General features: G+C 38.4%; 2 protein-coding genes and 1 pseudogene across 3 annotated transcripts; all 3 read right to left on the bottom strand.

Annotated features, from left to right (window-relative positions):
- Positions 1 to 7: 7 nt before the first annotated feature.
- On the bottom strand, positions 8 to 5,106 carry LOC132180839 (uncharacterized). 2 transcript variants are annotated; one of them, XR_009440199.1, is made up of 13 exons: positions 4,515 to 5,106; positions 4,363 to 4,438; positions 3,352 to 3,557; positions 3,154 to 3,240; positions 2,948 to 3,040; positions 2,669 to 2,823; positions 2,495 to 2,579; positions 2,326 to 2,412; positions 2,100 to 2,219; positions 1,546 to 1,647; positions 1,286 to 1,456; positions 1,094 to 1,181; positions 8 to 375 (listed from the first exon to the last, which is right to left on the bottom strand). XR_009440199.1 is itself a non-coding variant. In XM_059593810.1 (12 exons), exons 1-11 carry the CDS (start codon positions 4,911 to 4,913, stop codon positions 1,289 to 1,291), a joined length of 1,578 nt encoding a protein of 525 aa, XP_059449793.1. In that variant the 5' UTR covers positions 4,914 to 5,106; the 3' UTR covers positions 8 to 375; positions 1,286 to 1,288. The 2 variants fall into 2 exon arrangements, 1 of the variants encoding a protein (XP_059449793.1); XM_059593810.1 differs by lacking the exon at positions 1,094 to 1,181.
- Positions 5,107 to 6,210: 1,104 nt separating this feature from the next.
- On the bottom strand, positions 6,211 to 10,266 carry LOC132182480 (4-coumarate--CoA ligase-like 9). The gene is made up of 6 exons (XM_059595737.1): positions 9,132 to 10,266; positions 8,850 to 9,042; positions 8,516 to 8,661; positions 8,150 to 8,217; positions 7,947 to 8,049; positions 6,211 to 6,333 (listed from the first exon to the last, which is right to left on the bottom strand). The coding sequence occupies exons 1-6, from the start codon at positions 10,131 to 10,133 to the stop codon at positions 6,211 to 6,213; spliced, it is 1,635 nt and encodes a 544-aa protein (XP_059451720.1). The 5' UTR covers positions 10,134 to 10,266.
- Positions 10,267 to 11,962: 1,696 nt separating this feature from the next.
- LOC132183380 (4-coumarate--CoA ligase-like 9) lies at positions 11,963 to 14,141 on the bottom strand (annotated as a pseudogene).
- Between the last annotated feature and the right edge of the window lie 361 nt (positions 14,142 to 14,502).

Here is a 14,502-nt window from a genome sequence, read left to right on the forward strand (position 1 = left end):
GTACAAATTACAGCAAAAATGATTGGATAAGATTGGTCATTCATAACTGCATTTACAAAGAAACATAAAAACTAAAAATATCTACGCATCCCTAAAATCAATGTATTCTTTTTTTTTTTTTCTATTCTCATTAACAGTGATATGATCCCACGACCATTTACAGATTCAGTTACACATTCTGAGGAAAGGAGGAGTGGTGAGAGCAAAGGGAAGGTGAAGGGGAAGGTAGTGGAATAATATGCCAAAGAACCAATAAAATTTAGAGTTCTGAGCTTGCACTCTCTTGAAAATGCATGATTATCCCTCTTTAACAGCTGTGACCAATTATTTCGCATTTAGTTGGTTGCGCTAGTGCTACCAGCCTTTTAGAAGCAGCTGCAAAATAAGAAATGGAAATTAATTAGGGTACAAGTACTGATCATTGAAAGAGAAATCTTGTCAGTTTATCAATTTTATCTGACAAAAATGAATCACATCAGAACAATTTTGTGTTCCTAATTAGTAGTTTTGGCATTTGATTTAACTAACGAATCACAATGTCAGTCTGCCATTTCAACCTTCTTTTACAAGATTAAAAAAAAAAAAAAAAGTACCATGTGTCCAATAAACAACTCATATGTTTTCCATCCACGAGTTTAATGATCAGGATTAACAGATTATACAGCAGATTCCTTGCTATTATTCCTTGATAGAACATCAAGTAACACAAGCCATTGATTGGCCTTCTCACACTCCAGGCATCTGAAAACCAAAATTTTGGTTTCAAACTTTTCATTTTTGAGATTTACAACAAAATCTTGCATCTTCTAAGAGGACTTTAGGTCACTGCAAAGAGTTCTTTTTGATGTTCTACTCTTATGTAATTTTCAGGAATTGCTTCATCGCTGTTCCAAATTCTTGGTTAAATTCATTAAATTGGTTTGGGATTCAGAACATGGAAACTTGTAGCTCACGATCAAGGGGTCCAGCAGTTTAATTTTTGTCCAGGTCTTTAGGTGATTTGCTAGGATTTTTGCCCTATGGGTGGATAAATGCTATGTATCGACTTGGGTTCTCACAGCCTATTAGATTCATGAAATTTTAATTGACTAACCTGGATTATGTTCTTCCATTTGAACTGATATACCCAAGTACTGCAAAGTTCCAAAAAATTTGCAAGAATACAAAGGAGTTTGGATTTTCTGTAAAACATTAAATATAGATCAACACAATTGCAATGAACAAGATTGAGGCAATACACGTGTCCATGTGGATGCAGGACACATACACACACAGAGAGATATACCTTTTATTTCAATAAAGGGGCATATGGAGCTGGGCATGGAGATACAGTGTGATCCGGTAACTGGCTTATCAAATCATCTGTCGCCTGCAGGCATGCATGAAGCATTTTCTTTTCCAACCTAACAAGCTGAGTAGCAACTCGCTTCTTTGGGTCCAGATTACTGTCCGCCAACTAATGAATAGACAAAATATCAACAAAAACTAAGCAAACAATGAATTATATCTATCACCGTTCAACCACAAATTTAAAGCCAAGATTACCAATGACTCGTCTTCGTCCAATGTAGTAGGATAAGCAGCACACCGTGCCATAAAATAATCAACAAGTTGGTCTAACACTGCTCGTTCCATACAAGGGCTCACCTGTAACATTCAGAAAATGAGACCATAAGAAGCTATGAGACAAGAAGATCCATTCTCCATCACTAAAATATAGGACACTGATAATCACATAACTCTGAGGATTCATAAATACAAAGGCATAGATATGCTATCGCAATATCATATCATTGCCCTATGTACTCTCATGACAACCATAAATTATAAAATAAAAAAAATAAAAAAAGAGGATCACACAGAAGACTAAAACATGCTTGAAACACAGCTAATAAGGTTATTACATGAAGAAATCAGTGTTGCTCAGATAATCCATCTTAAAATTCATATATCTCTGCTCAAAGCAAGCTCGATATAAATTGGCCAAACCAGCACTGGCTAATGGTCCTCAAAGTTATGTAATGAAGTTAAAACTTGAAATCCATCACATGACAAACAGTGAACTCATCCTAAAAGCGAATTTGATGAGACAAACTTACTGGACAAATAGGACCAAGAGAAGAAATAACAGATTGCATCTCAGAAGGATCCGAAACATAGCCCAAACGCAAATAAGGAAGCATATCTGAGACAGCTTCTTTCTCCTTCCCCACATACACCTGCAGAAGGGACACATTAAATAACTCATAGATTATCGAAGATAGCCTTCCCACTCCCGTCCCCTCCATAATACATAGATAAACCTATGAATCTTTGAGTCCATACATGAAAGACTTGAATTGATAGTTTTCCATTTCTTTGTGCAACCATCCTTTTATCCTGGTATTGAGGATCCTCAGTATTCAAAGCAGCCTGGAGCATACATCATATAAAGTACATCAACACTATTGAAAAGTAAAATCAAAACCACAAATAGCGAATATCCAGATTTTACCTCAACTACCAATCGATCATAAGAATTATCTTCATCAACAAAACCATAGTTTAAAAGCAATTTTGAGTTAGGCTGTGGTCCACACCTGCAAATGATACAGAATTCAATTTTTTTTAAAGAAGACGCCAAAGCAGCAAAAGAAGGTACATGATCTTAAGTGAAGAAATATCATACCAAACAACAATGGAGTCCCCAGCCTTGTATGAGCGGTCAACCACTAGTTCAACAGCACCATCAACAGCTGATAACATTGCCTTGCTTTTGCTTCTGTAAGCAAGTAATGGTGGTCCAAGAGGAACCAAAGCAAATCTCCGCGCTAAACTAACTTTCTGAATTGAAAATGGGGTCAATTATCAATTTGGGTACTCCTAAAATGAAAAAAAAAAAAAATCAAATAGAAGCTGATGCTTCCCAAGTATAGGGGTGAAAAATTCCAAACAGGTTGAAATTTACCTGTAAATGTACCACACAGGACTGAACCGCAACAAATGCTTGTTTAAATATCTCAAATGGAAAAGCCTCAGTAGGAATATCATATGGGTATTGCTGCAACCAAAAAAGGAAAGAACAAAAAATGATCACAATGATATCACATCATGACTCAAAATCACAAGAAGTGTTATTTTTTAGTGCATGACAAATATGTACAAGAAGATAACCTGAAACAGAGACCCAGCCATAAACCAGACAGTGTCAAGCTCACTGTACTCTCTTTTAATTCCTTCAGCCCTTTCAAGAACTTCAACCTAACTCATCACAACCAGAATGCAGTAAGCTATATCAACCATTAAGCATTCAGCCAAGTTTACTGGATTTTAGTAGCATTCATCAACAGCTAAATGAAGAGCATAAAGTACCTTTGTGCGACTGCCTGTCAGGTATGCCAGTTCAGCTTCTGACCATAGAAGGGGAGATTCCACTGCAAGCTGTCCCCTCCCTCGCTGACGATCAAGCTCTCTAATGTATGGGTACCAGAAAGACTTCTTTCCCTGCTTCTTCTCATACATCAGATACAATGCCAAGCATGCCAATTCCGACAACTTGTTTGTAGTTAATAACTCCGCTGCATGAAGGATCAAGTAGCCGATTCAAGTTAAATTGATGAATAAAGCCTTCATTTATCCAATATTCTTGAGCTTTAAATAAGAATGTTAACACCACAGTTCATCATGGTACACAAACCTCATTGGCTATGTCAACCAGAGGAACAGATGCATGGACACATAGATGTGCCCATAATACCTATTCATTGAACTTGTATCCTCCTAAATTAAGAAACATCGCTGTTCTCAGTCTGCAAAATAAGATTTCATGGATAGCAATCAAATCCGTCTCCAATCCTCACTTCCAAGAGATTCAGAGCAATGAGCCAATGAGCTCTTCCTGTGCTCACCCCACATCCTGCCTATTCACCTCAATGTCTATCATATAACTCCACCACAAAAGATGCAAGAGGTTTACCCTGAGTTACATATAGCAAGACTCCCTTATCAAACGCCACATATAAATAACCATTCATCTCATCATAATACTTTCTTTTCCCTTAAAATGCATACCCAAATGCACCTTATACCTAAATTTACTTGAAGATTTCTTAGCATCGTAGGTAACATATACTCCGCTTAGAATCTCATCTGCATTTAACTGTAAGAAACTAAACTGCAGATCAGGTATGAAAGTGCAAGAGTGCACCAGGTAGAGTACTTCTACTACTCTTTCAAGTTCATAATCTCTAACTCAATCCAATTAAAAATGTGGACCCATCTCAACCAGCTAAAACACTGAAAACCCCAATAACACGAATATATCACTTCCAATATTGAAAACTAAGAAGAACAAATGGCCCAAAACAAGAAACTGCACCTTACCAATAGACTCGTTCCCCAAAACCCTCTCAAGCGTCACGACCAGCGAATTCGGAACAGAGAATGCAACATCACCCACCTGCAATATCAACAAACAAACTAAATACACCAATTATCAGAAACCAAACCCAATCAAAGCGCCATAAAAATCCCACCTGAAGATCTTCGCTCGCTGCCACATAATGTATCGGCCTGAACTTCGCATCGTGAGAGGGTTTCTCCTTGAGCTCAACCTTGCAAGGAGGGAGCCCATTTTTGTGCATCCAAGATTTCAAGTCCCTAAGCTCCACCTCCTCCTCTTCATCTTTCTTGCTAACAACTTCCCGACGCTTCGGCTTCCCATCTTTTCCGGCTAATAACGTCTCGGAGCTCTGCGCCGAGCACAAATTTCTCCGGCGAGCCGATCTGAACGAAGACACGAGCCTAGGGTTCCTCCGAGCTGAGATTGACACCCTAGAGAGAACCGAGAGAGGACGATCCGAAGAAGAAGAAGAAGAAGGCGAGGAGCGAATTGGAGACGAAATGCAACTACCGTGTATAGGACAAACTTCCATTAGGGCAAGTAGGTTTAGGGTTTGACGTTGAAGAATGTACAGGGTTTAGGAAGCAGAGGAAGTGTGGTTTGGAATCTTTAGATATTTTCTTTAGGTACGTGGAATTAATGAATTATTGTTTTGCTGAGGATAAGAGAGGGAAAGATTGACAGGGAAATGGCGTTTGGTGTTTTATGAGAATGGATTTGGAGGGAAAAAAAAAAAAACTTGTGGGTGTGAGAGCCGAGACGATGTAAAATCTGCTCTTGAAAATATTTGTAAGGGCATTTGGCCCTGCGATTCTAAACAAAATATCGCATGCCAAATTATATGTTTTTAAATAAAATTGTGAAAAATATTTTATTTGTGAGTGCCCTTGAAAAAAATTATAATTTAAAAAAATTACGTCGTAAAAAAATTATTTTAAAAATGTGTGATCGTAAAAGTCAAATCGTATTTTCGAGCGCTCTTTAAAATTTATGTTTACACTAACTGCAATTTAACCTTATTATCTTTTCAAACTATACATTTTGAAAGTGTTAAACTAAATAAACGCTATATGTAACGCAAAAAAATTAATTTGATCAACTTTGGAAGAGTTACTGGCAACACATCTAGACCAATTAAGTAGTAATTGACTAATAATATCACCCATCAAACCTATTAAAGTAATAGCATGTGAAAAAAGAAAATACATGATCTGATATTAGTACAAATATATCCATTGATAACATTTTGTATCATCAGCTCAAATATAAGTTATATCCCTCTCACGTATCCCTTCTCCAATGAATTGATGAGATGAGCCTCGTCATTTTGGAAGTTTTTGGACAAAAGCAAATTTGACGAATTCAATACCAATTTAACATGAAATTAGCGGGTTAGGGTTGGAGTCTAACATGTTTAATAAAATGAGTTGAGTTATTGTTGTCCTATATAATTTTGTAGTACTCACATTTTGACACGATTCAAATTCGACATGTAATATAAGGACTGGCGAATTCTTTACACGACCCACGGACTTAACACTAAATTAGTGGGTTAGGGTTAATAGTTCTAATTTGTTTAATTAAATTGGTCGATTTAATATTATATTTTGGTATACATTGAGTCGGGTTAGGAAATGCTTGAACCAGGAAGTATAAATGGAGAAGAGAAGAAAAAAAAAAACAGAACACGAGATTATTGTTTCACCATTACACAAATTACAAATCAATCAAGCTATTCTGGGTAGAATTTTTAATCAAGCTTGAATTGCAGCAATCTAACCATTATTGAGTTTCTTGTGTTTTATATATATTGCGGCGGGAAAAAAAGATCACAACCTAGAAGAGGTTGGGGGAAGAAGCTTCCTTAAATCCTTTCTTAATATTTTGCCAGCTGCAGACTTGGGTATGGAAGTGACAAACGCTACCCGCCTTATTTTCTTGTATGGGGCAACCTGCAATCAAGGGGAAATGAAGATCGATGGTAAAATTTCCAAACAAAAATATTGACTGGTGTTTGGTATATCTAGTAATGATGATATGTGGGAAGCTGATAGCAGAAAATACTATCTAGCAAAAGACCATGGACTCCCTGCTTGGCGGGTGAGAAGGGAAATTTTTTATAATAATGGTGTTTGGTATATCTAGTAATGATGATATTTGAATGATTTTTTTTTTTTATGGGTAATTGCACAAGCATTCTGCAACCTTCTATTTTTAATAAAAAAAATATCAAAAAAAGTTGAGCATGTTTCGCGCAAGCACAAGACAATCTGTACTGGAGATCGGCTTGTGCTGGCTTTTTTTTTTCCTTTCTATTTTTTTGGTTGTGTTATCTTGTGAGAAAGTTGACAAAACATGTACCTAACATTACTCGTTTACGATCCATTTATCCTATACATGTATTTTTATAATAAGATTTTTCTAGGCGTCATAAAGAATAATTACATGTATAGGATAAATGGTTACTTGTTTATTTGCCAGTTACCTGTTTTAGCCCTCTTGTTCACAACCGATTACGGATGGTTATGTTGTAATCCTAGCAAGAGTTCATGTTGATATTGTTTTCTGCTAGTATGAAATTGAATTTTTTGACGGTATCAGTTCATTTGAACAGTCGGATAATTTATTTGACTCATTTTCAACTGTTTTTAGGATGACGCTATCCCTTTCATTTTTTATGTTTATGTAATTTTATTTGAGGATAACTTCTATAAGGAGCCTTTGTACCCACAAATAAGAATTGGCCACATAAGATTATTGCACCAAATGAAATAAGCACCAAAACACTAGATTATTTAGGTTTTTTCAATTTTGTTTTTTTCTTTATAAGATTGAGGGGGGCTAGGGTGGCCGCGCCGCCATCCCCAGCCCATCTAGGGTGGCCCACCCGCGTAGTCACCCCAAATGGCCGCCAGATCTACCTGAGGTGGCTGTGCAGGCCACCCCATCCCATGGGGTGGCAGCGCGGCCACCCCTAACCCCCTCACAATCTAATAAAAACAAAACTAAAAAAACTTAAATAATCTAGTGTTTTCGTGCTTATTTTATTTGGTGCAATAATCCTATGTAGCCAATTCCTATTATGGGCACAAAGAAGTGTAAACCAACTCCTTTATAGAAGTTATCCTCAATTTTCCCTTTCCCACTCCTGCATTGAAAAAAAAAAAAAAAAACAACTAACATCTTATTTATTTATTTTGTTTTTATTCACAAGCATTGTGCAACTTGGCTTGAATATACCTTCTGTCCGTAAATCACGCTTCCTCCATATAAAATATTAGTCGAGGGTCTTTTTTTTTTTTTTTTTTTTGGAAAGGGTCAAGGGTCTTTTTTTGTTGAATATTAAGTACTCTATAATTGCATTGACCCTTTACAAATTTTCATTAATATAATTGCCGTCCCTCCCCCTAATATTACTTAAATTAGGGGCACAATTTTTTTTTATTCACAATAGAGCTAAATGGACAAACTATACCTAAGCTAATTAAATTATAGGAGGGCAAGGGGACAAGCCTATGGTAGTATAGATTAATTAATTGCTAATTATCGGAGAATTTGAAGGGACCTGTTTTGCGACAAAATCCATTATTTCTGGTCCACCAAGGTTGCTTCGAGGCTGTCTCACGACAAAAGCCATTGGCACCTCTCCAGCTTCTTCATCAGGGTATCTGCCAATTTATTGCGTGACATTTATTTTATTTTATTTTTTGCTCAGCAAATACAAGGAAGAGAAAAGTTCTTTCTAAATCCAAGGAAGTTGAAACTTACGGTATCACAGCAGCATCAACTATCTCCGGGTGGGACTGGAGCATTTGTTCCAGCTCTGCAGGGGGTACCTGTAGATTAGATAATTAATTAAATTAATCATTTTTTATAGCTTTAAGTTTTTTAGATAAATATTTATTTAACATTGTATTAAAGTTAAAAGTCATCAATTTGATTTATCTCTTATTTTAATTAAATATTTTATATATTATACTTCATTTAATTAATAAAATTAATAATTTTTTTTAAAAAAATTTATAATGCGAACTAGTAGATAGGTGTGCTTCAAGGAGGTAACATATGTGAACTAATTATCATAAATTATGAAGAGAAAAAGAAGAGTGCGCACGAAGAACTGGGATAATGTACCTGGTTTCCCTTGTATTTGATCAATTCCTTGAGCCTATCTGCAATAAAGAGGAAACCATCTTTATCAATATAACAAAGGTCACCTGTTCTCAGCCACCCATCTGCTACTAAAGTTGCGAAAGTTGCTTCGGGATCACCAACATAACCTGCATCCAGTAAAACATATCACGTGCTATGGAGATTTTTATAGTACATATCAGAAGTCTGAGGCTATATATGGTAATGGGGTGGGTCACGCGACCACCCGTGATTAAAGAAATAATTTTTAAAGATACGATATTTTTAGAAATTTGTGCAAAATATAATTCAAAAGATATGATAACGTTCATTTTACCTTTCATGATTGAGGGTCCTTTAATCCAGAGCTCCCCTTGGCAGCCCGGAGGCAAACCATGATCGCCTGTGTCCGGGTCTACTATTTTTGATTCAAAACCTCCTGCAAGCCTCCCTGCTGATCCCCAATGAAGACTCTCCGCGTGACCAGCGGTTATGAACATTCCCCCCGCTGCTTCTGTCACCCCATAACCCTGCACCACCAATTAAATTAAATGTACATTATATATAAAATTATAATTAATCCTCGTTAATTAATTGATTACATTGTAGTTGTATATACCTGCACAAAGACAACGCTTGGAAACCTGGCCATGAAAGCTGCGATGACATCCTTCCCGAGCGGAGCTCCGCCGCTAGTGACTCCCTCCAACGAGCTCAAATCATAACCGTCAATAACATCACTCTTGGCCATGCGCACCACCACCGGTGGGGCAAGCGCCACGTGGGTCACCCTAAACTCCTCCACCGCTCTCAGCATCTTCCTCAAATCAAACCTCTCCATCACCACCTGGGCCTCGTTCAGAGCCACCGACTTCAGGCAGTAGGATAACCCAAACACGTGGAAGTACGGCACCGTGTAGAGGAGCATGTCGGGTGATTCTCTCTTCATCCGGTTCGCGCAAGAAACGGCAACCACCGCCATAAGATTCCTGTGAGTTAACGCCGCTCCCTTGACTTTCCCAGTGGTCCCGGACGTGTACATGATCGCCGCCAAATCGGATTGGCTCACTACGACTCGGTCTAGCTTTTGTACCGGACTTATCGTCATTGAGTCGAACTCAGGCGAGTCGAGAAGAATGGTTTTAAATCGGAAAGTGGGGAGCTTGTGAGCTGTGGATGACGTAGCAAAGGCGATGACCGGATTGCACAGCCGGACCAGCCAGGAAATATCCGACTCGGTGCTTATCGGGTTCGCCGGCGAGATGACCACCCCAAGCGAGAGCAGCGAGAAGTAAAGGATCGGAACTTGAACGAGGTTCGGAGAGAGAATGAATGCGGTGTCGCCTTTGGAGAGTCCGATAACGGAGCGGAGATATGAGGTTAGGCTTTGGGTTTTGCGAGTGAAGTCGGAGTAAAAGACGCGCTGACCGGTGGCGGAGTTGATCAGAGCGAGCGAGTCGGGGCAGGGTGAGTTGTAGTGTCGGAGCGAGAAAGAATACGCAGCGGCTGATATAGGAGTGTCTTCTGGAGGAAGATCAATGGGGGACCTAAGGCTGTGGAAGGTCCTTGTTACTGAGTTGAAACCGCTCCTTGGATCAACGGAAGAGTTTTCTTGATCCATGAGAAACAGTGAAAGAGCTCTGGAAGACAGTTGACTTTGATCACAAGAACTTGTTTGGCTTACAACGAACAGTTATATACAATTGCCATTTCGGTGTCGGTGAGCTTCGAGCTGTGTTTCCGTCGGCTCAGCTCTGGCCCTGTACATGTGGGCGTGAAAATACTCAATCAACTGTCTTTTATCTTCTTTTAACTTCGTTGCTGTTTCTTGTCTGAGGGTTGTTGATTGTCATAATTATACTATAGAAGTTTTCTTATATTTAAAGTATAGGCTACTAATATAAAGATGATTAGAGTTATTTAAAATGTAATATAACATTTAAAATTATTAATTGATCATAGTGATAATATCGAATTTAACAATAATTTTAAATAATATATCACATTTAAAATGATTCTACGATGACTCTAATCCTCTTTATATTATTACTCTTTATTGATCTCCTAAGTTTACATTAATTGTTAAATAATTAAATTTAATTTATAAGAAAATTATAATAAATGTAATAGCTAGGGACTATCATTTTTCTTTGGATTCCACTTATAAAATAGGGTTGTTTTAGGTTATACACCTAGTTCATTGGTTTTTAATTTTTATTTATTTTTTAATTTCTCCTGCCTATATGCTCTGCAGCTGAGGAATATATGCTATTAGGGTAGTAATGGAACCGAAATGAGCCGAGCATCCTTGAATGTGAGATCGGCTTAGTTGACTTGATTTATAATTTTAGCCTAAATTGGCCCAACACAAATTATGTGACTTTAGGGTGGACCCAAAGTTAAATGGAAGTAAATTATAAAATTTTGAACGGTGGTCCAAATAAACTTTTAAAATGGTTGAGTTAAACTCTCCGCAACGGAGGGAGCGCCTATAATCGCTGGTGGTTTCTCGCCTTTTAGTACGTGGAATTATTGTTTTGACGAGGACAAGACAAAAAAAATGCATTGACAGGGAAATGTCTTTTGGTTTTTTGTGAGAGAAGATTTGGAGGGACACGCCAACATACAAAAATAAAAATTATTGTGGATGAAAGATACTAGAGAGGATGTAAAATCTGCTGTTGAACAGAACAAAAGTGTGATGGGTGAAATATGGTCAAATGGCCCAAAAGAGTATTTAATATTTTGTTCTTTTCAAAGTATTATATTTTGTAAATATTTGTAAGGGCATTTGGCCCCACGATATGATTTTTGACAAAATATCGCATCAGCTGGCAAATATATGTTTTTAAATTAAATCGCGAAGAGTATTTTATTTGAAAAATTATAATTTTTAAAAACTACTTGCAAAACAGGCATATAATTTATTTTAAAAAGTATTTTTGTGCAGTTTTAAAAAATCATGTGTTCATTAACTACATTATTCTAAATTATTATCTTTTCAAACCGCATGATTTGAAAGTGTTAAACTAAACCGATACTGCATGTATACCATAAGGTAGGCCTTAATTATTTTCTGAATGTATTTACTAAATTAAATTATATCTTATTTTGATGATTTATTACAATACACACACACACACACACACACACACACACACACACATATATATATATATATATATATACCTTAACCTAAACTTTGGATTTAGAGATGTTATAGTAATTAATAATTTAAATGGGAGATTTAATCACTATACTTATACTTCCAATATTATTTAGGGTACGTTATGAAGAAGAGAAAAAGAAAAAAAAACGAAATTATTTTTCACCAATTACACAAATTAAGCTATTATAGGTAGAAATTTTAATCAAACTTGAATTCCAGCAATCTAGCCATTAATTAATGAGTTTCTTATGTTTTATATATATTGCGGCGGGAAAAAAAGATCACAACCTAGAAGAGGTTGGGGGAAGAAGCTTCCTTAAATCCTTTCTCAATATTTTGCCAGCTGCAGACTTGGGTATGGAAGTGACAAACGCTACCCGCCTTATTTTCTTGTACGGTGCAACCTGCAATCAAGAGGAAACGAAGATGGTTTATTCCAAAATCCCCAAAATCCTGTAGCCCAAGGAAGCTGTACGTATAAATTAGGATCGGAATTGACTATAATTCGTTGACTTTTGTATGAGAGAGGGACTTAATTGACTATAATTCAGGCAGGCAAGGAATATTAATTCCTGTGCTAATTTTCAGAGTACTTGAAGGCATGCACCTGCTTTGAGACGAAATCCATTATTTCTGCTCCACTTAGGCTGCTTTGAGGCTGTCTTACGACAAAAGCCATTGGCACCTCTCCAGCTTCTTCATCAGGGTATCTGCCAATTTATTGCATGACCTTTTAATAAGGTATATATATATATATACTTGTACTGAGTACTGCATATCTTAGAGCAAATTAAGCTAAATCCAAGGAAGTTGAGACTCACGGTATCACGGCAGCATCAACTATTTCCGGGTGGGACTGAAGCAATTGTTCCAGCTCTGCAGGGGGTACCTGCAGAATGTATATATATAGCAATGCATGACCTAATTATAATTATGAAGAGAAAAACAAGAGTGCGCACGTAGGACCGAGATAATGTACCTGGTATCCCTTGTATTTGATCAATTCCTTGAGCCTAACTGCAACAAAGAGGAAACCCTCTTTATCAATATAGCAAAGATCACCTGTTCTCAACCACCCATCTGCTTCGGGATCACCAACATAACCTGCACCCAGTAAAACATCACTAAAAGTACTCCCATGGATTATCATTGCGAAAACAAGCAGTTTTTTTCTTCATTTTTTTTTAACCTTTCATGATTGAGGGTCCTTGAACCCAGAGCTCCCCTTGCTTGCCCGGAGGCAAACCATCACCTGTCTCCGGGTCTACTATTTTCGCTTCAAAACCTCCCCCAAGCCTCCCTGCTGATCCCCAGCGAAGACTCTCCTCGTGACCAACGGTTATGAACAGTGGCCCCGTTGTTTCAGTAAGCCCATAACCCTGCACCACCAATTAAATTATAATTATAATATACATTATTATATATAAATTATAATTAACCTCGTTCATTACATTGTATATATATACCTGCACAAAGACAACGCTTGGAAACCTGGCCACGAAAGCCGCGATGACATCCTTCCCAAGCGGAGCTGCGCCGCAAGTGATTCCCTCCAACGAGCTCAAATCATAGCCGTCCGTAACATCAGTCTTGGCCATGGGCACCACCACCGGTGGGGTAAGCACCACGTGGGTCACCCTAAACTCCTCCACCGCTCTCAGCATCTTTCTCAGATCAAACCTCTCCATCACCACCTGGGCCTCGCTTAGAGCCACCGACTTCATGCTGTAGGCGAACCCGAACACGTGGAAGTATGGCACCGTGTAGAGGAGCACGTCGGGGGATTCTCTCTCCATCCGGTTCGCGCAAGAACCGGCGACCACCGCCATTAAATTCCTGTGAGTCAACGTCACCCCCTTGACTTTCCCGGTGGTCCCGAACGAGTACATGATCGCTGCCAAATCGGATTGGCTCACTTCAACTCGGTCTAGCTTCTGTACCGGACTTATCATCATTGAGTCGAATTCGGGCGAGTCGAGAAGTATGGTTTTGAATCGGAGAGTGGGGAGCTTGTGAGCAGTCGATGACGTGGCAAATGCGATCACCGGATTGCACAGCCGTACCAGCCAGGAAATCTTGCTTATCGGGTTCGCAGGCGAGATGACCACCCCGAGCGAGAGCAGCGAGAAGTAAAGGATCGGAACTTGAACGAGGTTCGGAGAGAGAATGAACGCGGTGTCACCCTTGGAGAGCCGGATGACAGAGCGGAGATATGAAGTTAGGCTTTGGGTTTTGCGAGTGAAGTCGGAGTAAGAGACGCGCTGATCGGTGGCCGAGTTGATCAGAGCGAGTGAGTCGGGGCAGGGCGAGTTGAGTCGGAGAGAGAAAGCGTACGCAGCGGCTGATATAGGAGTACGTGTCTTCTGGAGGAAGATCCATGGGGGGTCTGAGGCTGTGGAAGGTCTTTGTTACTGAGTTAAAACCGCTCCTTGGATCAACGAAAGACTTCACTTGGTCCATGAGAAACACTGAAAGATCGAGCTCTGGAAGACAATTGACTGTGATCACAAGGAGTTCTTGTTACACTTACTTCATTGGTTTTTTTTGCCTTCTGTCTCCCGCCTATATGCTCGGCAACTGAGGAATGCTGTGCCTGTGTAAGTGGGAGTAGTTGACTTTGGTATCGCTTGACATTAAGGAGAAACCAAAGTTTTTTTTTTTTTTTTTTCATATTGCACTTTCATATCATAATAAGCAGATTACATCATAATACCAAACCAGAGGTACGAGCCTCAACAACAAACTTAAATATAAAAGACAGTGTTAAAGGAAAAAGTAAAACCCAAACAACTGAATAAGTAAGGGACGCATAAATAATCTT

This window comes from Corylus avellana, chromosome ca5 (genome assembly GCF_901000735.1).
Source record: "Corylus avellana chromosome ca5, CavTom2PMs-1.0".
NCBI lineage: Eukaryota > Viridiplantae > Streptophyta > Magnoliopsida > Fagales > Betulaceae > Corylus > Corylus avellana.

Excerpts from the sequence above, each read along its gene's own strand:
- LOC132182480 (XM_059595737.1), bottom strand. The coding sequence starts at position 10,133 with ATGGATCAAGAAAACTCTTCCGTTGATCCAAGGAGCGGTTTCAACTCA. Across the intron at positions 8,662-8,849 it reads AGGACCCTCAATCATGAAAG|GTTATGTTGGTGATCCCGAA; the intron begins GTAAAATGAACG and ends TACTGGATGCAG. Across the intron at positions 6,334-7,946 it reads TGGATTTTGTCGCAAAACAG|GTTGCCCCATACAAGAAAAT; the intron begins GTCCCTTCAAAT and ends CCTTGATTGCAG.
- LOC132180839 (XM_059593810.1), bottom strand. The coding sequence starts at position 4,913 with ATGGAAGTTTGTCCTATACACGGTAGTTGCATTTCGTCTCCAATTCGC. Across the intron at positions 2,824-2,947 it reads CCTGTGTGGTACATTTACAG|AAAGTTAGTTTAGCGCGGAG; the intron begins GTAAATTTCAAC and ends TTTTCAATTCAG. Across the intron at positions 2,580-2,668 it reads GGGGACTCCATTGTTGTTTG|GTGTGGACCACAGCCTAACT; the intron begins GTATGATATTTC and ends TATCATTTGCAG.